This window comes from Caloenas nicobarica, chromosome 3 (genome assembly GCF_036013445.1).
Source record: "Caloenas nicobarica isolate bCalNic1 chromosome 3, bCalNic1.hap1, whole genome shotgun sequence".
NCBI classification, from domain to species: domain Eukaryota; kingdom Metazoa; phylum Chordata; class Aves; order Columbiformes; family Columbidae; genus Caloenas; species Caloenas nicobarica.
The window spans coordinates 60,364,024-60,386,901 of record NC_088247.1 but is presented as its reverse complement, the minus strand read 5'-3'; the positions used below and the strand labels follow the sequence as shown (position 1 = coordinate 60,386,901).

Below are 22,878 nucleotides of genomic sequence, written 5' to 3'. Positions count from 1 at the left end.
CAAATTTTTTTGTTTAATTCCTGTTTGTGCCCTAAACACGATATTTCCTTACGTCATTCCAAATTTTTCATTGTAGTTCCATTTTTTCCACTTTATCATTCCAAACCCCCTATCTGGCCATTCTCAGTTTCCTACCTATTTTCCAGTCATTCGCCATGATTCTTTTCCCCATTCAATTTTTTCCACCCATAGTTTGTGTTCATTTTCAGTTTTTGAAAATAAACTGTTCTGTCTCATCTTTTCCAGTTTCCCTGTTCTCCCTGTCTGGAAGGAAAAAAAAAAAAAAAATCAGCCCCAGGCAGGTACCTCTCTTGAACAAATTAATTTTTGGACTAAGGAGTTCTACTTGCTGACAATTTCAAGCATTGAAAGTAAAGCCTGAGCAATGGGAAGTGCCAGCTGACTCTAACAGGCGAGGCTTCCAGAGCTTCTGTCTGTGCCCACTGCACATCCAGCTGTTGCAACTGCACGTAGTGAAGCAAAATGTTTGTGAAACTTCAGCCTTGGAGGAGCAAGTTGTGCTGTTTATATTTTGTGGGCCATAGAGAACTGGCCCGTGCTGGAGATACTCAGAAATATCACTCAATAGCCTGTTGTATCCCTTCTCCCTCCTGCTGTATCAAACCTTGAAAACAAAACAAGAAAATTCTTGTAGTCAGGTGCAAGCAGACATTTATATTTTCAGCATTTTTCAGTGAAAATGCCTACTCCCAGTTTCATGAAAAAAAAAAAAAAAGTCAAATTCGCTGTCTGAAACTTTGCAGAGAAGGTAATAGTTTAAACAAGAAGATGAAGCTACCTGGAAAACCCCTGACGGTGGTTTCTATTAGGAAATAACCTTTCTTTTAAAAAGAAAAAGTGCAGTGTTCTTGTTTGGAGAATTGTTTTCAGTAGTATCTTTAGAATGGCTGTGTCTCAGCATTGGGAGGTGACTTAGCAAGTTGCCTTTTCCATTATTTTGGCCTGTTCCATTATTTTGATAAGTGCTGTGGATGTTTGGTAGCATCCATTTGTACATTGCAGTTCATAATAGTATAATGTCATGTATTTTCCTAAAAATGAGTGTTTTGAACTGGTATAATTTAAATGCTAAAGTAACATTTTGAATTTTTTTTCACATGTGGCATTTTTATTAGAGTGAGGTGGTGTTTATGTGCTATCAGAGACACTCCATGAAAGGCTGCTGATGTTTCTAGGGTCATAGAAGAGTGGGAGAGGATTTTCTAAATAATTTAATTTTTCCTTTCCCAATTATCCTATATTGCTTTATATATTTGCATTACAAAGGATTTCTGTATGCTGAACTTCTCACATTGTGCAGCAGACTTTGTCGCTTACCTCTTACGTCCAAAGAAATTCAAATGATGGCCTATAGGGGTAAGCACATGACAAATTATATGCAGGCAGAATGTTTTAAAGGTTAGTGAACTGTGTAAATTTAGGAAATCTGGGATATCCTAAGTTCAGTAATCATGTTATCTACTGGTAGGACATGGTTGAGAGTTTTGGACTTCTGATATTCCTCCCAGCAGTGTGATGTGTTGCTAATACTAATACTCAGTACCACTGCCACTGAAGAGCCGGTGTGCTCTGTGGGAAGCTAAACTAAACCATGCTGCAAGTTGCCACTGTGTCCTACAACATTTTGTAGAATTTACGAGTGTCAAATCGTTCCGTTGAATTAAAAAAAAATGTATAGTAATGTATCTGTTTAATTTGACGAATTTTTATATTTCATAGAACAGAATGTCCCAAGTTGGAAGGGACCCACAAGGATCATCGAGTCCAACTCCTGTCCTTTATGTTATTTTTCCTGTGTGTTGCAAAAATTGAAGGGAGAAAAATACAATTCTACTGTTTTTAAGGCAAATTAAAGGTTTTAATTAAAAGCTAGAAGCTCGTGAGGTTTATGGCATAAGTAGAAGGATATAAACAGTTTGAAATTTGTCAGCTGGAATATGTTACAGTCAAAATTTTGGAATAACTGATTAGAATGATGGATGGCTGTATTAGATGTTAGTATAAACCCACAAACGTGGGCAAACAGGTGGAACATACTTCTTAACATGAAATTGTATGTAATCAGGCTGGCATCTCTCATCTGGTTGTCTCATGTATAGTCCATATTTGGAACAATTTCACAATTGTAGGGCCTTAAAATTAGTTGTAGATCGTAGCACAGCATATAAGAAGGGAAGTATTAACTTGATAGAGGCCTCAGTTATTAAATCTGCTCTCAAGAGTCCTGTCTGTGCTTCTGTTATTATTATACTAGTACGCTCAATCGTTATACTGCTAGTAGTGTATGCAAAAATATTTTTATAATCAGTGAGTCACAAAACATACATGGAAGAAGCTCATGACATGATGCACAAGACCAGCACAAAACCATTGCACTGTCTTTTTTCTTTTCTGCAATTTGTGGCTGTTCCTGTATAATTGGTAGACAAAGGTCTAAGTGTCTTGCTTGTGGTTATATAGAAAGCCTGCAGCAGAGTAAGGGATGCAAACCATATGTTCTAGATCAGAACACATGGTGTTACATGTATATGTACTGATTTAGATAGTGCTAGGAGGACCTGCCTTAGTAAACATGTCTCTTAAGTGTCAATAGCATCTAGGATCCCCAACCCTGTTCAAAACCGAAATAGTGTGCAGCCTTCTTCTTTAAGTGCTCATACCAGTTTTGAAAATAGGAGAATCAATATAAATTAAGTAAAAATTTCAAAAGCATGGAAATTACTTAAAGCTTTAAAGAGAAAGGAACTGCAATCTGGAAACAGTTAATTAGCATGTAATTTCCTTGGAAGTACATTCCTTTGCCAGTGCTATACACCACTAGTAGTTGTTTTGTGTGTAGATGTGGATTTATTTAAATTGAATTGCCATCTGAAAGAGCACAGAGTCAAGACATGCCTAACATATTGACCTTCTTCCTTCCTTGTTTTTCAAGCTGAATTCAGGCATATTAAAAATTCTGGTTCGTATTATCAGAAGCAGGCTTCTCTATGCAGTGGTGTAGTTGAGCTTAAAGTTTCAGTGCCATTATACAATTTGATCAGGGGGAAACAAATTGGGAGGAGAAGCCTCTGCGTATAGGAACTGAAAATGGGGGCATTTTGTTTGTATTGTCAACAAGGTGTGGCCGTCTGATTGAAACCAGTGTGGATGTGAAGAACGAGTGCTAGTACACATTTCTCCAAATACGCCAGTATCCCTGTTTCACTTGGTATCAATGTGTCTTTCTTGAGATAGCGATTGCTTAACAGACTCCTGTTTGTTTGCTCCTCTAAACTACCTGGGAACAGAGTAGACTGGCAATCAACTCTTCCAAGCACTGAAACATAATTTGCAATCCTCCAACAGAATTAGAGAAAAGACCAATTTTAGTCTTCCTGTTACTTTCAATGTAAGTATATAAACCAACAAAAACTGAAAAAAGAGCTTCTCAAGCTTGTTATGTATGATAAAGAAGCTAAAATAATATTTTGATTTGTTTGTTTAAATCTTTTACAGGTACTCCTTAAAAGCATTTTTACAAAGGAAACCCAAAATCTAGGGAGTTGCTTACGCTAAAGGAACTCAGTTGACTGTATGCATACACTTCTGCTCTTCCAGCTTGAACATCCAGAGAGGCTGTTGCCATTTTTAAAGACTGTCCCTACGTTTCACTTGCTTCCTGCATGTATATGTGCCTGTGTCCTGTGTATCAGTCAGCACATACTTATTTGCTGTCAGATTTTCGGATTGTACTTTTAATAGTTTCAAAGTTATAGTAGGCGTCGTTAGTAATACTTTTTGACTAAATCAAAAAGCTTTTAAGTCACAAGACCAGTTGGCAGTCGCAGGAAAGGCAAAAGGGAAGAGAAGAATAATAAAGTCAAGTTGTCACACCCTGTCATAGTTGTACCGGAGTAACGTCAGTGCGGGACTGTCAGTTCCCTGTAGCGTTAGGCTCGTCCTAATGTAATACTGAGACAAGTTGCGTCAGCGCATGTTTTATTTTGTGATACTGTTTGACCCGTAGCTACAGAATGCTTTACTCTAGGTACTCTGATGTCAGTGCAGTCTAGATACCCAATATCTGTCTGAAAACTACTTTGCTTAAAATAGGCTAGAAATTTTGTGTTTTAAACATTCTGAATTGTGAGAACTATCATGCTGACAAGCCTTTACATTTTTATAATTTATGAATGTATACTTTTGTTTTCATGGAAGGAAAACTTTAAATTTTCCTAGTGTTAAGTTAGTGAATTGCCTGCCAGGATTTTTATGGAGTGTCCTCTTCAGTAGAATCTCTTGCTCTGCAGTTTGACACCATTGGCCAATTGATACATTTACTTGCATGTGATCTAATCTTATTTTTGCTTTCTTCAATGCTAGAGTAAGTGAAATCTATCAAGGAGGTATTGTCACTTCTTGAGGAGTTTATGAAAGATATATCTGTCTTTGTTATTATTTTACATGTACTCTTGATTTAGGAAATGTATTGCCCTAGAATTACTTAGGTATGTATTTAAGAACGTCCAAGTGGCAGTAGGCATGAAGAACTTCATGAAGCCTTTCTTGGCAAAACCTAATATAGCTTTCATATCCTTTTCCTTTGGAGGTTAATTTTCCTCATAGCTGCTCTTGTCCTCATCAAATTTGGATTACTGCTCCTACAGTTTTCCAGGCTTGTAGTGCACTTCAGTTGCCGTAGGATACTCTGCTTGTTGATTAAGAAGTGTTTTAAGAATGCCCTGAGCATTATGCATTGATTTCCTTTTAGATCCAGGGTGCAGTTTAAGGATTTGCATATGATCTGTTAAGTGCTGAATAGCTTTTGTTTTGCCTGCTAAAGCAGATAAGAATTTATCATGCAGTTTTCTTGGGTGCCCAATAGATTAGACAGTAAATTATATTCCTTTCCTGGCCTCGTGTCTTTTGTAATGAAGCCCATCATTACTAATCTTTAGTGGTGCTTGCAGTGCACAAAAGGCAGACTCGGTCCATACCTCAAGTGAGCTGCTTGATTTTCTGGTACTTGGTTATAAAAACATTAAAGTTAGAAAAATATATTTGACGCTTCTGTCAGTAGTGTTACGAATAATTCTTGTGTTGTCTTTGCACCTATTTAAATGCCACCATTGCAGGACTATGTTCTATGGTTTGGTTTGTGTTTATATGATCCTGGTCTGTTTCTTCCCTCTGCCTGTGCTGAAATATTAGTGCTTTATAAAAACAAATAAGGAAAAAACCCACCCAAGCCATCAGTGCTGTCAGTTGACAATTACTTTATTTCCTTTTGCTGTTTGTAATTTTATTTTTGTATGTTCTTTAAACTTTTAGTGTTTCCTAATCTCTAGTTTTAAATTTCTATGTTTTCTGTGTCAAATACTCGATTCATTGAAAGTATTTGGTCTCCTTGTACATTTAACTTTGTATCAGTGTCAAACACCCCATAGTATTTGTACAGAGTGAAGCTTATGATTAGAGAAGATGTATTTTGTAAAACCTTTGACTTTTGATTTTGGATCATATGTAGCAAATATGGCTAATAGATCACAAATTATTTTCAAGTTATATGATATGAATTGTTATCTTGGTTTCTTTCAACTCATCTGATTTCAATTTCATTGCGTTTTTTGTAATTATTAGTTCCTAGCAGCCAGATTTCAAACATGGTTGTTTTCTGAGAATTAACTGTAATTCAGCTTTCAAATGACATGTAAGGCATTCATGTTTAATTGACAGTTGAAAATGATGGCTGCTTGAAAATTGTTAGAATTGAAGTGGAAAAAAACATACCAAATTTGCAACAAAAGTAATTTTTACTGTAACTCAAGTGATTAACTACTCATTAAAAAAAAATGTGGTAGGTGATTTCTGTAGGAGCTTGGAGATGAAACAAAATCTTTATGCTTAACTAGTAGTTCTTGTCCAGTGATCTTAGAGTTTTATATTCTGAATCTTTACTATTTGTTTGTCAGTTACATAATTTGTGATTATTGTAAACCATTGTTTGTGCTGTTGCCTTTATTTCTCTTACTTTTTTCCTTAAATACAGTATACTTGGTATGCAACTATTAATAATACACATACATACTGCTTCTTCCAGGGAGCTCCAGGTGGCATGTAAATAAAATGAGCATCAGTAGATAAGACAAATGAGGGAGATTGAAACCCAAGTCATCAATTAAATAAGGATGTCTGGTCTGTAGTGTGATTGTTTAGGAAAAGTTGCATAACAGCTTTTCTGGTATGCTGTCTATTATAGACATGTCTGTGATGTGGTCTGTTTCCTTACCTGAAATCTTCAGCCACTTTGACCCCAACTTTATATATTAACCTGCAAAGCAATATGATTTTGTGGTTTTAAAGGTATAGCCATCATACTTTATAATTCAATAAAGACTTAACCTAATAAGTAGGACTAAATTACTCCAACAGTTCATCTTAAAATAGTAATCTACCATACTTAAAAGATTAACTTGTTATTTAAAGTATTCACTCTGACTGAACTGGTGTATTATTGGAAGAGTAGTGGCATTTTTCTAGTTTTCAGACACATCTGTAGGTGAAGATTGCTTAAAACTTGCAACTTAATTCTGAATTCAGGTTATTGTTTTGCTTTCCTGTGTGTTTAACATCCTTTAGAACACAAGGTACAGCCACTGTCACTCATGCTGTAAAGCTGGAAGTCTTTCTCATTGAAGAGAAAAGGGATCCTAACATATTGAAGAGGGAATTCCAGAAAGAAAAAAGCTAGTTTACTTCTTTTACTTAAACTCTCCCTCCCCAGAGTAAATAATCTTTTTTTTTTTTTTTCCAGCTTGACAAGAAACTAATAGCTGTGTCATGCTATTCGTTATGAAACTGTAGTTTCATGAAATTAAGAATGAACCTTACTGTAATTGTGTTTTCATTGAAGTTATGGTAAAAATTGATACCTTTAAAGTAATTAATGTTACTCAACTCTGGTAATTATTTCTAAATAACCTTTAAGTCAGCTTGCTTTTGGGTATTGCTTGGCTTCTTTGGCATAAGTCAGTATGAGACAACTGTTTCCAGGTTTCAGGGAAGGCCTGGTAGCCACACGTTAGCTGTGCTGCTGCTAGCAGTACCTGACGTAGATGTATTTTTTTTTACCTTACAATAGCCTTGAGGCTCAACAATGTTAAGGTGAAAGAAAGGCTCTAAATAAGAATTAACCTAATCAGCTACTGAGCTGCTGCAGAGTGTTTCTTCATCCTCATATTGCATAAAGTGCTTCTGGCATTCAGCAGAACTGCTGCGAGTAAAGCTCTTGAATGGTGTAGGCGTCATGTGAATACAGATGAGATTTTCACAGTAAATATAACTTTGTAAAGTATTTTGAATGACTATATAATATATGCAAGTAAGACACTGAAGTGTGAGAAATCATCATCACAGACTGATATCTTTGGGTTGAAGAGAAGTAATGTAACTTGTTAAACTTTATATTTAACACGTGTTAGTCACAACCTTAAATTCAAACTTACTTTTTGTCTATTGCTAGGAAAAACAAGGGATTTCCAGTCAGCCAGAGTGGAATCTGAAATTGTGCCAAAAGTTACCAAAATGACAGTGTCTGGAAAGAAACAATCTATGGGATTTGAAGTTCCATGGTAAGCCAAGCCCTTGTACGTAAAGGTACATCAGCAGCTCTTCTTTCAGACTGATGCACCTGTAGCAAGTTTTCTTCTTCATTTTTTTTCTATTTTTTACAGCAGTTTTAGTGTCACTCTTCAGAACTAACCATCTCAGCTTCTTGTTTGACTCAGAATCACTTTCAGAAGATGGTACCTCACGTTTTGAGTTTAACAAATCCTTTCACTATGAATATAGCAGAGACATATCAGCTAGTCAGATTATTTAAACATCCGTTTCATAGAATACTGAACTTTCTTGGGGTTCGTTTATTTTAAATTTAGTTCTCTAAGTGGAATTATGAAATCAATAAATCTTAACTGTAATTGCTTGTTCTTCAAAGGAAGTAATATATTTAAGAATAATTTATGGCAAAACCAATCACTTATGGCTAAACTTTGTCTTCCTCTGCAGCTTTTATTAACTTTCACAGGTGTCCAGGGTACAACTATTGTAGAGAAGAAATTGGTTCTCCTTAATGCGTTAGCCAAATTAGAATAGCTGAGCAGTAGTTCTGGTTTTATCCTGACTTGGAACTGTTGAGGGGCTGTCTTGTGAGAGTGTGAAAACAGACATCTGGATCAGAGTCCACCTACAAGAGCAGCCAGCAGTGAATCCTTAATATAAAGAAGGGGCTTGCATGTTGGGAATATAGTCCGTGAAATGTCATTATGTGTAGTGTTCTGTGTCTCCCTGCCTATTTTTTTTTTTTTAATTAGGCTATTTCTATTAAGAATGAGTAATGGATTTTTCTTACTGGGATGTGCTCATTCTGTTTTCAAGCTCAATGTTATAATAGCCACCTAATCTGTGGCAAGAAATTCCATAGTTCGTGCTCAGGAAAAAAATTCACAAGCGTAAACAGTGCTGACATCCCAACCTCATCCTGCAGTGTTGGTAGTTCTGATCTGGAAAGCATTTTTGGGAGGAAGAGGGTGGCATAGCCTTTGTTTTACAGTATTTTGTGCATGTTTGGTAACTGAGTGGAAAGTAAGCAGTTGAATCTACTTAGTCTTAAGCACATTTAATACAACGTGTGAAGCTGCTAAATGCTATTGCTAAGAGACATCACTTTCATTCAGCTACTTAGATGCAATAAGGTCTGAATGAAAACCTGGACCTTTCAAAATCCTCTTTCTGTGCTGTTTGAGATTTGCAACATATAAAAGAGAATGTAATTTTTTTTCTCCTTGCCTCTACTAATGAGTGACTCTGGATGTGATAACTGGACTTGATAACAGAATTCCAGTCAACATCATGGCACATTTATCTCTGCTGCTTCTAGTACTTACAAGTTGGAGTTTTTCACAGGGACTTTCGTGGATCCAGTTAATTTGGATAGAAGTTTATAAAAAGACAGGAATCTTGAGTGAAAAAGATCTGCCAGCTAGCCCTGGATAGTAGTGATTGAATTTTTTAGCTGTCATAATGACTATTTAAAATGTTTCTTTATAAAAAACAGCAAATGTGGAATTTTGTATCTGGTACTTATATAGCAGCTGCCACACCTTGTGTATGTGTGCCTGATCCTTAGGGAAGGAGGAGATAAGAAGAATGCTTCCTCTTCTTCAGACTGGAGTAATTCCTGGATAGGCTAGTGACGACTCAGTCTCTGAGGAAAGACGGTTGGCTCTAATATGGTTCTCATCCACTCTGCTTCTCTTTAGGGACCCTGAAGTAGTTTTTATCGTGCTTGCTTCCAGTTGAGTTACATACTGGTTTTTGTTACAGGAAAAATTAAGCCTTCAGGACCTGCTGGTAATCCCTTTAGATAAATCCCCAATATTGTGAAGGTGTTTTTTAATTCGCCTCACTTATTTAGTGGTACTGCTGAAATACGAATCAAGGACAAGCCTCTTCTGCTGTAGAAATTGGATGCATTTTAGGCATTTAGCTTTGAGTGGGTAGAATAGGTAAGAAGTGGAGCAATTTGTAAAAGAGCATGAGATTCGAAGCACAGTCAATCAATGAATATAGAAGAAAGTGCAATTTAAATTTTAAACTTATCTGCCTGTCTGAAGGCCCCTGCTTTAAGGAGTCCGTGAAGGCCTCCTTTCTTCATTTGCCCTGCAGGCCACTGTCGAGGCACTGCCAAGGCACTAGAACCTTGACATGAAGAAAAGGGGAGGAGGTGTTGACCATATTTGCATCACATTTTTCCTCCTCTGCTGTAGGACAGTGGCATTTGCTCTCCTGATTGTTTTCCTTACGGTTGGAATAATAGAATCAAATAATTGTTTTGGTTGGAAAAGACCTTTAAGGTGATCAAGTCCAACTGTTAACCTAGTACTGTCAAGTCCACCTCTAAATCATGTCCCTAAGAGCCTCATCTACATGTCTTCTAAACGCCTTCAGGGATGGTGACTTGACCACTTCTCTGGGCAGCCTGTTCCACTGTTTCACAACCCTTTCTGTGAATAAATTTTTCCTAATATCTAAACCTCCCGTGGTGCAACTCGAGGCCATTTCCTCTCATAATATTGCTTGTTACCTGGGAAGAGAGACCAACACCCTCCTCATTCTTTTCCACAGTCTCTGCATAAAGTCTGTTCTAAATATATTGTGGTGTGCTGAAGCACTAGCATCGTCTTGCAAACTTGTAATGACTTTGTACACCTCTGTTTCTAGACTTAAAACATGAACCCCTACCTCAGCACCATGAGTATCAGAGTTGGTTTCTTTCTTCTGCAGTTATCTGCTGGATTATTGACAGCATAAGGTTGAGTTGTCAGGGAATAGAATGAATCTGTGTTTATTAACACCTAAGAAAGGCTGGTTCTTTTGACTCTTTTCAGACACTTTTTATGTTATTGTTGTATTGATAAATACACATTTCTAAGTACATAGTCTATTTCACTGACCAAAAAGTACAGCATTATAAATTACTCACAGCAGTTTGCATTCTGAAACATCTGTAGTTGTGCCTCCTATTCTCCTCTCCACATATTTGTGTGATGTTGGTGCAAACACCATTAGAAGGTGATTATATAGTATGTATGAACTAGTTTTTGTTGTCACGTTTTATAGGATCTTAAAGGACCATATTTTTAAAACCAGTGGTCTGGCACTAGCAAAAAATCACCGTTCTCTGCCTAGCTATTCAGTCTTTATGATTCAATCTTGTTATGAGGTATGACCTCATAATAAGAAATCTTATTTAAAATGCATGGATTATTAGAAACCGTGAATTGCTTTAAGCATTGTTTGCTTTTTTTTTTGCCAGATTTTCTTAGTGGGATTGTCTACAGAAAATGGAGTTTGCTCACTTCTGGTGAACTGTTTTTCTGATGCTCTAGCAAAACTGTTTACCAGGCTTTTTCTTCCTGTTAAGTCATGAAGGAAGCCAGAAGAAGTTGTGAGCAAAAAAGCATGATTATTTTAACCAGCCTGAGCAATATTGTGTAATTAATAATTTTGAAAGGGGAAATAGATGTAGACATTCCTGTAATGACTGTAAGTACTCCGAAAGAGTCGGTTGTATAAAAATAATTCACTAAGCGTCCAGACTAGAAGATTGAAAATAATGTTTAAAAGGTAAATTATGCAGAGTTAACCTTCAGCAGATAAGCTTTCAAGTTCTTCTTTGAATGCATGGGAGTGTGAACCTTTCGACAGTTGTGTGAAGATTGTCTTCTAATGTGTCTTATAAAAACATATGTTGTATTTCTTAATTTTCCCCATAAAACAGTGATGTAACCATAACATTTTTACTCAGTTTACTCTTATGGTCCTTGTTGCCAAGACCACATAGGAAGTTTCTGGCCTGACAGTTTTAATTTTGAATAAATGTAGGTCCTTGCCAGGTTTTTGTATGTCCGCTGATTTCCTAACAAAAAGCTGTGGTAAGCTCTTTTGACATTTGTGCCTGAATTGCTGACGGCCAAGCTTTCTTGAGTACATGACCTCACTGCACACACAAGGTGCTTAATGGTTCTGTCCTGTCAAAGAAATCAAGAGTTGCTTAATCAATGGCTTCACATTAACAGGTAGCAGTGACATAGCAGATGGGCACAGATGTCTGCAAACTGAGACTGCTCTTGGTAGTTCCATCAAGTTCTCATGCAAAGATGCAAGCAGTTGGTTAGGAAGTTCTCTTCCTCCACATATAATTTTTTCTTGATCTGGTGGTTCAACATAACTCAGACTGATTTGAAACTTTGCTACTCAAGGTGCTTGTTAATGCAATCGACTTGTTTATACCCTCAACTACCTGCACTAATGACATACTAGGTATGCTGTCCTATATACTAGGTATGCTATCCTATATGCTCTGTCTTCTGACAGAAATTTCCAGTTCATTAATTTTGAAAAATCTCAGTGGAAAAGGCTTACTGAAAAACATTTTCAGTGTCATTAATGTTTTTCATTGACTGTTAGAGATGAAGCGTCTTAGTGTTTCTCTGAGCTGTTATCAAACTTTCAATAAAGTCATGAGGAATAACTAACTGTCGTGGCCTTTTTGCTGCATCTCTCTTCATCTGCTTCCATGAGACTGGAACTGTGCGTTTCATCTGCCCGTCTTCCCCTTTAGGTACCAAGCAATAACCTCACTCTCCCTTTCCCTGACATTGATCAGCAAAAAGCTGAATTATTTCATCAAGATGCTCTGTAAGTAGATCATGCACTCTATTCATTCTGATATTTCTCCTCTGAAATGGCAAGTCTTGGTTTATCACAGCACAGGTTGTTTTCAGGTTTCCAAAACATGGTCGTATCTGAAACCTGTAAAACTCTTAACTGGAGCAGTGTACTGACTGTTCAAATATTGTACCCTTGAAAAAGTAGCAAAGCCAAATGTTATGATGGCTGGAGTGAAATGTTTCGCTCATTGTTTCACTTGTATTTAGCACTTTTCCTTTGCACCACACAAAATAAAAACTATTTGGCAGCCTTAAGCAGTCATAGTTACAATAAAGCTACTTAGAACTGAGAGAGCAGTTATTTAATCTGGTAATAACTGTGATTCTTTCAGGTGCTGTAATTAGTTGAAATTCTACCACTCAGCATCCATCCTGGTTTTTGGAATCCTTACTGACATAGGCTTTGGCTTGCAAGAAGATCTGAGCATCTGGGATTAGAAACAAAAAATCATTACCTACCTAAACAAAATAGAATTTAGAAGCTTGCAAATAACCTGTCTTTCAAAATACATTTTTGTCTTTTTTACAGGCTTGATGTGATAGTCTTTGAATATATTTTGGAAAGCTATAGAAAAATATGAGAGTTATGTTTTTAGGTCTCATTACTTGCAGCTTCATCTAAATATCTTCCTTTAAAATTATTTTTCATTTTTGAAAACTTGGTTTGGGGAGAAATGCAGACATAGAAAAGGAGAGAAAACTATTGCCATCTGCAAAGGCTGCTTTGATACGACTTCTTGTATAAATACTTCTTTCCAGAACTTCAAATATTAGAATTTCAAGGCAGAAGACTTGATACCCATGTGAAATACCATATTTGCATTACAGTGTGACCTTTGCCTATTGGCACTAGTCAAAGGAATTCAGTGTGAAAGTGCTAGGTGTTATGCTGACACTCAACTGAAGTTTATCTGGAAAAGGAAAAAGATGGAAGAGACTTAATCTTGATGAAAGATGTCTAATGCAAAGTAATTTTAAGTATATGAGGCTCTTTTAAGACGTGATTCAGGCAAAAATGATCTGGTGTGCTTTGTATAATTCAGATGATTTAAAATACATTATTAAAATATGTAGAAAGCTTTGTCACTGCAATTGTCTGCATAATTGTCTTCTATCAACTCTCTTGTTTTCAGTCAATTTTTATGAAGTAAAATGTGCCTGAAGAGACAGTATGGAAAATAATTGTTGTGCCATTTGAAAGTAGATTTCAGCTTGAACTTCACGTGCTATTTAAGGAATTTTAAAAGAACAGAGCCTTCTGTTCAGCCTTATAGAAATGGACTTAGCTTTTCTGGTGGAAGAAAGCACAGATAACTATAGTGACTATTTTTCTGTGGTGTGTAAATCACCTTTCTCTCTCTAAAGCAATGATGACCCACCAGTTTTCAGAATTTAGGGAATCAAGTGTATCATCTTATAAAGGGTATTCAGCTTGTCAAGATATGATGTTATATACTGAGCTTGCCTAAGGCTGTAGTTGGTTATACAGTACGGCTCGTTCTGTAGTGTCAAATCTAAAATGTCGTGATTGTTAGATCCAAGGCAGTAGTTTGATCTACACTTGTTCCCCTTCAAATGGTTAGGAATATATTGATAATAGACTTGATACAGAATTGTCTGTCTATTATGCAGAAGTGCAGGTACCATCTGTGCCCCTGCAACCAGTGTGGCTGGCATAAACTAAGTTTTTTACTTAAGTAGTTTCAGAAATATATGTTGGTGTATTCAGCCTTGATGTAAGACCCTGGCCTTGGGTTGTGGAACTGTAGCCAAATGAAATGAGTGCTCACATTTCTGCTTTGGGGTCTCACAGTCAAGAGGAAAAGTTGGCTTTGGGCCTTATGAAAAAGGTGTCAAAATCAGTGTCTGCTGCAGTACTGATTACATGGGTGGGTTCTGAAACTGCAGGGAAATAGGGAAACCGATAAAATGTCCCACGTTGTTTAGTGCTGTAAGAAGCTAATTTTGTGTTCAGTCTGAATATTTCCTAGGGTTAATTTTTTAGATCATAACTCTTGAACTGCTTTGTTAAGTAGGCTTAACATGCTTGCACTGTATCATTTCCTGAGATATATGTAGTGGAAAGGGACTAATATAATGCAAGCGCTCCTATGCCAACAGAAAATGAGAATTAATGTCAAATAAAAGCAGAGGTGTCAAGTTGTGGGATTCTAAAGTACCAAAATAAGTAGTTTTGTTTATAGAAGTTGAAAAGAGGAAAACTGGGAAGTTAAATGTGCTGTGTAAACAGAAAGTGGAGAGTGAAAAATTCACACTACATGTGGAGACGCTTGCGCCTGAGAGCCTGCATGGATCCATTCCATAGAGAGCAGCCAGCAGCATGGGAAAAGATTTCCAGCTTTCCGGGAGAAGAAACTGCTTCTCCTTAGTGTTTTGTAGGTATTTTCAATATACTGTAATGGTCAGTGGTTTATATTTTGAAGTTTACTGTGATACAATGCTGTCGCACCTGTAATAACTGCTTCTGTTCCTGTCTTGCTGCTTATGTTAATGCCTCACCATGGAGCTCTGTCAGGCAGTAAGAAAGCTGCTGCTGTCTTGAAGATATTACTTAGCATTTGTTTTTAGTGGCCATCCTTGCTGTAACAGGTTAAGAATCATATTGTATATTCTCAGAAAGCTTGTGTGAATTAGGAAAATATCCTCAATTATAAATCCAAGAAGAAGAGAGTGAGACAGTGTAAGAGAATAATATTTGCATTACTTACTATTAGGATTAGTTTGGTGATCTGTGGGAGAACAGGATGTTAGAGAAGGCTAGTTGGAGAATCCAAATCTCCTTAGTCCTAGATGCCTTGTTTTATGCATAAACAAATTTCTCAGCATTGATAAATGTAACTTGTTTGTTATGGCTCTATGTAAGCGTTGCACCTTAAATTGGAGCTCAGATATGCTTAGTATCTACTCTTTATACTGTATTACTGTTCCCACAATAGAACATTACTATGTTCTACAACAATGTGGAAGCCATTGTAGGATTGATGCTTCAAAGTTGACTTGGCTTTTACTTCAGAGACAACCAGCTCTCTGTAGTTGTTCTAGACAACTGTCTTTTCACTCCCTGTTAAAAGAAGTGGCTGTGGGAAGCTTTTGTTTATCTGTTTCATGTATTTTACAAGATTATTTCTTATCTTGCTTTGGTACACAGTGCTTTTCAGACAAGATGTTCAGAACTGGTATCTGTGCAGTTTGTATCCAGCTGCTTATCGCTTCCACCTTAATGGGTTTATCACAAACTCTTTGTCTGGGGCTTACATGATAGTGAAGGGAAAATGCAGTTTCTCTCCTGTATTTCTACAGCCTCTTTGTATTTTGCATTTCTTGTGTTTTCTTTTTTTTCCCTAGTGTGATTGCTGAAGAAAATGGCCATGCCAACATACTTCAGAAAGGACCGTTAACTGAACACACCAGTGTCGCTTCTGGGGTACTTGAGGCAGTCTCAAAATCTGCTCTTTCACCCCAAGTAGTGCAGGTTTCCGAAGAGCAGAATACGGTGCCTACTCCAGTAAAAAAGTCAAGCAAGACAAAACCACAAATAGATGTGAAAGCAGAGTTGGAGAAGAGACAAGGAGGAAAACAACTGCTTAATTTGGTGGTAATAGGTAATACTGTTAAATTATATTTTTGACAAACATAGAGATTAAAAACTGTGTTGGTTGAATCTGGAATTGATAACAGAAGCAAAACTCCTCTCTCCAGGGAAGGGAAATCTCACACTGTTTCCAACTGCATCTGCTTGACCATTATTCTTTGGAGGGAGTACATTCAGATGTCCTTGACTAGGACAGGGAGGTTGACTTAGCTTCCTTTTGACAGTATAGTGAAGTGTACTTTGGTTTGGTTTCTTTCTTGCAGTGTGTTCTTTTTAGTATAAATTTGGGGGTGCTATATGGTTGTCATGCTGACTGTTTCAATAAACTATCTCTTTGTATCTCTCTCTGACAGGATTGTGAAATTCTATGGATTGCATAAGCATTATTAGTGCATGTGATTTTCATATGTTTTAGTGTATTTCTTCTTGCGCTATTCTTAAAATGTGTAAATTAATAAAATTGATACCATACTTATTTCCCTCTACAGGACATGTTGATGCAGGTAAAAGTACTTTAATGGGTCATCTGCTCTACCTTTTGGGAAATGTGAACAAAAGAACTATGCACAAATATGAACAGGAATCTAAGAAGGCTGGCAAAGCTTCGTTTGCCTATGCATGGGTCTTGGATGAAACTGGTGAAGAAAGAGAAAGGTAGAAATATCTTCTAATGAAAATTAACTTTTTTCCCTGAAAGAACAGGATTTGTTAGGAAATATCAATCTGCTAATAATGCTTTGGTAGAAATATTCTAAGTATTTAAAGATGTTTACTCAATACTTACTAGGAAATATTTTTCTTTGTATGAGTACATGTTATCAAAATAAAAAAATAATGTCCTTGTTTGGTTATAAGAAACGTGAATGAGAATTTGAGTATTTCTTCACATTTCTATGCTGTGTTGTGCAGACTAGGACTACAATGCGGAATGCTTCTACTGGCTGAATTAGTTCATTTAAAGCGCCCTTACTGGTTTATTGCTGCCAAATTTCTCTCAGTTTGGTTATTGTTTTATGGGAAAGTTCTAGGTTAAGTTTTTCTATGAAAAGGTGTCAGAATTATAAAATAAGCACTGAAATGTCAGTTCATCACATATGACTTACATTGAATATAAAATCCGTAAATGAATAAATTATATTTCTATTATTTATAAACTGCCTTTATTAACTTGAAATACAAAATTTAAAATTAAATTTTATCATATTGAAAGTGTATGTAATGGGGAAGCAGTGAAGCTAATTAAAAAAAAAAATCTGTGAGAGCTTTAAAGAACACTCTATGGGAAGCTAAAGACATGATAGTCTATGTTCACAAAACAATAAGAAAAGGCATTTTCTTATGTGTTTATACTTTTACAATCACTTGTCACCCATGGTTTCATAGCATATAAGCTCTTCTGGTTGGAGAGACAACCTTCACAATGTAAACTGATCCTGAAGAACATGGTATGAGGCATTCCCTGTCACGTGTGTAACCGTTGTGGTTTTTAAAGGTGGATGCACTTCCACAGCGTCCCTGTTATGTAGCTAAACTTTTGCCTGTGAGAGTCCTTTCATTTCCGAAGTGCACATACAAACCTGAGCCGGGGGGGTGGTGCAGGTACGGGGAAGAGGGGAACAATCCTGAAGCCATCCAACACGAATTTTAAAAGTAGCCTTACATCAGTTAAGGCTGATGATGTTGTAGTGGTAGTGCTGTTGTTATGACATTATAGTCTAAGGATGTAAAAGAGGAAAAGCTGATGGGAGGAAAAGTCTTTTTCTTAATCCCTGTAGATATAGCTGGGTGTAAAGCGGACACACTTTGAAGATTATTTCCTTTCACAGATCTGTAATAGAATAAGTAAACACCATATTAAGTGTGTTATCAATACAAGCTGCCTTTGATAGGATGTAATTAACATGAGAAACCGGAAACAGAAACAAGTATTTATTGCCTGCAAAGAGTAAAATATTAACAGAAAGTAAAGTTTGCAGAATAGTTGTTATGAGCCTTAAAAGTGGTATCCCTTGGTCTATGATTTTTTTAGTATCCAAAATTTGTGCATTTAGGTACCAGACTTCTCTTCAGAAGGTGAATTGTAACTATTCAGGGAAAAGTTTTTTCAATTGGTACTTTCGATTTATTCTGTTTTCTCTTTACTTGAAGTTTTATATTTGTAAAGAAAAACTTTCTGGAGCCATCTGTTTGGGCTTCTAGGTGGTGGTGGTTTTATTTTTTGGGGAGGGGGGGCTTGGTCATTTGAAGTAACATGTTTTAAGTGTCTGTGCTAATGTGAGCAGTTTTGTTCCTTGAAAGTGCCTGTCTGTCCTTGTTGTCTGTAAATGGAGAAGCAGATGACTAACCCAGACATGTGCATGATTGATGTTTGCATTTGATCAGATGCATCCCATGCTGTGTGCTGTGCAGGACATGTGGTTGTTAGTGAGATGTGGAACTGAGTCAAAGCGCTGCAATCCCTCCTTGATAATCAGGGTTCTGCGTGTGGATCTTTGCAAATGTGTAACTGTATTCCTGTAGTCCCAAAGTGTCTATTTTCCTATTCTTTGCTATGTTTCTGTTACGCTATGATGCTCTTTTCCAAAGAGCTAAGTATTAAAAGTAGAATTAGTAATGATTTAAATATGCAGTAGAATTTTCACGTTCTCACTGTGCTTGTTGGGTGACAGTCTATAGATAGTCTATAGGATTTAGTACTGTGAATTCTGGGTGTTTGTGACTCGAGTTATTGAAAGGCAACTTTAGAGGTCTGCTTTTCCAGCAAGCAGGTTTCTTTCGCAAGCAGGTTTCTTTAGATTTTTTTTTTCTTTTTTTTTGTGTGCAAGCTAAATCAAATGAAAGCTATAAGGTGTATAATTTCATGATTGTGTTTTTAATAGCTTACTTTATGCAGCTTTCCAAGCAGTTTTAATAGTGCGTTGCATGTATGCTTTATTCAAGGGGAGTGACAATGGATGTGGGTATGACCAAATTCGAGACAAAGACTAAAGTAATTACACTGATGGATGCTCCGGGCCACAAAGACTTCATTCCAAATATGATCACAGGAGCTGCACAGGTAGAGATGGTCTAAAGCTGTTTTTCCAATAGCATTATTATTTATAACTTTTTCTTAAATGGTTTTCTTCCTCCTTTAACATTTAATATGAAATGCAATCATTGATGGTGCTAAAACATCTTTGACATTTTCATGAGTTTTCTAAACTGAAAAAAGAATGTGTTTAAAGACAGTTGCTATTCTTTTGTGGAAGAGAGTTTTCTTAGGGAAGAATTTGAATACTAAATTGCAGTTTGATAAAATCAGAGTTGACCTTTTAAAGCTGTTCAAATGTGTGGGATATGGCTACAAGAAGTTCTGTGGAAGTGGTCTTGTTGGTAAAGATTTTAAGTGGTTTTCAGCTTAAAGAAAAATTATTTGGAGAGGTCAAACAAAGGGCTTTCTTCTATTTAACAATATATTTTATATGGGGTGATAAAACACACCGTAGATAATGAAGTTTATGCAGAATGCATCTGTGCTGTCAATACAACATTTGCAGAGATTATTTGCCACTTGCTTTAGGAACGGTAGGTAAAGTCAAAAGTATTGTGCACTACCTGTTGAATTCAGTATGGTACTTACCATTCTCATATAGGTTAGCAATTTAATTTATGGAAATAATAAATCAGATGGGGGGAAGAATAACATGGTTACTTGACATGAAATGCGTGGATTTTTCCGCTTAAAGGCACCCTTTTTTAAATAGAGCTGATTCTCCAAAGTAGCGGCGTAATCAAAGATTTTTTTTTTTCTAAGCTAAGCTACTGTGTAGAGTTTTTTTGCTTTGTGCGTGTCATTACAGTCTAAAATGTGAGTTTTATCTAAAAATCTCAGTAAGGATGAGTAGTGATAGTATGATTTTACAGATAGAAGAGAACTATACTATGGGAAGACTGGTTTGCCCCAAATTCTGCTCTAGCTCTGAAGCAGAGCCAGGGTAAGAACTCAGACCGTGTGACCCAGCAGTTAGGCTGCAGGCCAGTCAGAAGTTTGCAAAGTGTGGTATAGCGCTTGTACAGTCATCTATATTATGGAGCATGTGTTGTTGGAAATTCAGGAGTTTAAAAATCTTTAAAATCTTTCATTTCAGAACACTGAAAAGTGTCGACTCAGTCACACCATCTTCTTTACGACTTTAAATTAAATAGGTGTGTCATTTTTGGGAAAAGTAATACCGGCAGCAAGTGCTAAGAGAAGACTTGCAGATCCACCATCAGTTCAGCAGAAGATGGGGCTGGCCAAGGAGACTTGATGTGTCTCTGTGTTCCCTCAGCTCTGAGGATGATGAGGGGCTGGTCTCTTCTGAAGCCTGTTAAGGAATCACAGAAACCTTGCAAGTTTCTGTTGCCTGTAGAGCAGGCTCAGCACCGAAGCAATGGGTGGAAGAAAGCACATGTAGAAGTGGCCATGGTGCCTTTTTATTGTGGAGAATTCTGTTAGGAGGTGAATCCCCACCTGCCGTTATGCAAAATGCAAATCAGCCTTATCAGGGCCAGGATCTGGCATTTGGTATATATGGTTAATTCATGTAAGTCCTGAGGTATGGTTTTTATAATTTAGAAAATACAGGACGTCTTTTTTTTTTGAGGGAGAAGTTTACCACAATGCACTTCTGAGGCTGAGAGCTGTGGGGAAATTCATCCCTCATCCTTTTCCCGTTCTCACACTTGCGCTGTCTCTGTATGAGCTGTGGGGATTTTGTGGCATGAACAAGGTGAGGGGAATTCAGAGCCAGGACAACGTGCTCTGTCTTCCCACTCCTGGCATCCTGAAGCAGACGCATGTGAGGAAAGGGAGAAAGTACTGCTTTTTCTCCTCTCTGTTTCCATTTTTGTCCATCTCATCAGTCCTATGAAATGATCTTACACTTGCCTCTTGACAACACTACCTTTATTGCTCACATCTTGTGCTGTTGCTTGGTACATGACGATGGTTTAACTGGCTGTTACTTCCCAAAGCAGGAGAAGTAGAAGAAATATAAGCAGTATTTAAGGCTAACGGCAAAATCTGTGGTTTTCCACTGTGCTTACATGGCTGATTCTTGTGCAGTTTTGTAGACTGTGTGATACCTATTTGCTCTTCATGCTGTAGCAGAGAGTTTGCTTAGATGGCTACTTAGTCTTTTCCCCCTAGTGATTTTTGGCATGCTCCAGTGTGTTGAGTAGACTGCGAAGCATCCACATCCAACGTGCAGTTGACTGGTTGTCCCAATTGTATAGTGAGGTGACTTTATCTGTAACTTCTGCAGCTTCTCACTGTGAAGGTGTCCAGACTGAGGCAGGAAGAACGGGATGTTGTGGTTATACCCATTCTTAAGCTTCTGGAGCACAGGCTGCTTTCATTTAGCTGAGGTCTGTGCAGCACATCCAGAATCGGTAGTTTGAAGCAGACACGTTCCCAAAACCAAGAGTTGGCTTATGTTTAACAGAAAGTGGTGGTTTATGACATGAAATGACATAATGCCATAATTCCTCATCAAAGTGGGCATGACACAGATAGAACTGAGCAGTTTCAATTACATTTGAAGCACATCAGGATTCCTCCCGTATAGAGTACATTTTGTGTGAAATGTTGCTGATTAGCATATTTACCCAGATTATTTCCACCTCTTAACCACTTCTGATTGTATTTTTTTTTTTTAATGTAGGCTGATGTGGCTATTTTGGTTGTGGATGCTAGCAGAGGAGAGTTTGAAGCAGGATTTGAGACAGGTGGACAAACTCGAGAACATGGATTATTAGTGCGCTCTCTTGGAGTGACACAGCTAGCTGTCGCAGTCAATAAAATGGACCAGGTACGTGCTTATTTTTTTCATTTAATTGAAGGACTTCCATCTAGGATTGTAGACCCTAATTTTAAGCATCAATATTGTGAAACTAATAATAAAGTATTATTTCTTTCTTTAATTCCGAGCTCTGTCTCTTGTGTCTAGACTTTACAATAGTTTTTATTTACGAGTGTATTTTCAAAGCGCACAGAAGGACATTTTTGGTGCTAAAATGAGTAGGGGTCCCTCTTGTACTTGTGAAAACCTCACAGAAGCAGTTAACCCAGTGGCATCTGCAAGAGCATCTTGGTGATCATTCAGGTCAAGACCCCAAGAGCTTTACCTAAACATGTAAGGTGTGTTAAGTATTACTACCTGTGTTTTAGATTGTTACTGTGTTGTATATAATCTTGTTGAATCTGAATGTTGTGTGAATGTTAAAAAAAAAGGTGCTTTTCAATGACAAATCAAACTAAAGGGGCTTGCAAGTTAAGTGGTGTCTTATTTGCTATCAGTAAGTGTTAATGTGTATGCTTTTACATTTTCAACTATGAATGCAGCTGGGAATCTTAAATATTTTTAAATCCATTGGGTGCTGTGAGTGAAGTACACCTACAAGTACTACAGAGTTGATGACATGCAGCTGTATGTTTGAGTCACGGTTAAAAATCTATGATTTTATTATTATAATCTGTTTTCCATTTTAGGTCAATTGGCAACAGGAAAGATTTCAAGAAATTACGAATAAGCTTGGCCAGTTTCTTAAACAAGCTGGCTTCAAGGTAATGTAAATTCTGAGGTCTTTGTTGCTTTGTTTGGGTGTTTGGGTAGGACGAGCTTTTCTGCCTTTACAGTCAGGTTATTTTGTGTCACTTTCCTGCTACTGCTATGTGCACATAATATAGCAGACTCCTTTTCTTACTGGTCGGGCGTACACTGAGCCCTGGATAAGGTTAGTCAGTTCTGTACTAACTCTTTCTGTCATCATCTTTGTTTAGGTCTGTTGAATCTTTGGGGCACTCACCTCATTTGTTGCCTCTTGGTATTGTTGTCCATAAAGCAGGACAGACCAGGGATCTTCTGTCTTAATATTCAGCATTACATTAATTACAGTAGAGAGTTTTATACCAGAGCAGGTGTCATTGCGGATTATGAACTCATAAGA

General features: G+C 37.1%; 1 protein-coding gene across 1 annotated transcript in view; it reads left to right on the top strand.

The window, feature by feature from the left end:
- HBS1L (HBS1 like translational GTPase) overlaps positions 1-22,878 on the top strand; it is a 61,842-nt gene that overhangs the window by 27,466 nt on the left and 11,498 nt on the right. Inside the window, exons 5-10 of the mRNA XM_065631767.1 lie at positions 7,523-7,631; positions 15,660-15,916; positions 16,395-16,560; positions 18,847-18,964; positions 21,594-21,740; positions 22,421-22,495. Coding sequence (XP_065487839.1) covers positions 7,523-7,631; positions 15,660-15,916; positions 16,395-16,560; positions 18,847-18,964; positions 21,594-21,740; positions 22,421-22,495 — 872 coding nt within the window. The remainder of the gene's footprint in view (positions 1-7,522; positions 7,632-15,659; positions 15,917-16,394; positions 16,561-18,846; positions 18,965-21,593; positions 21,741-22,420; positions 22,496-22,878) is intronic.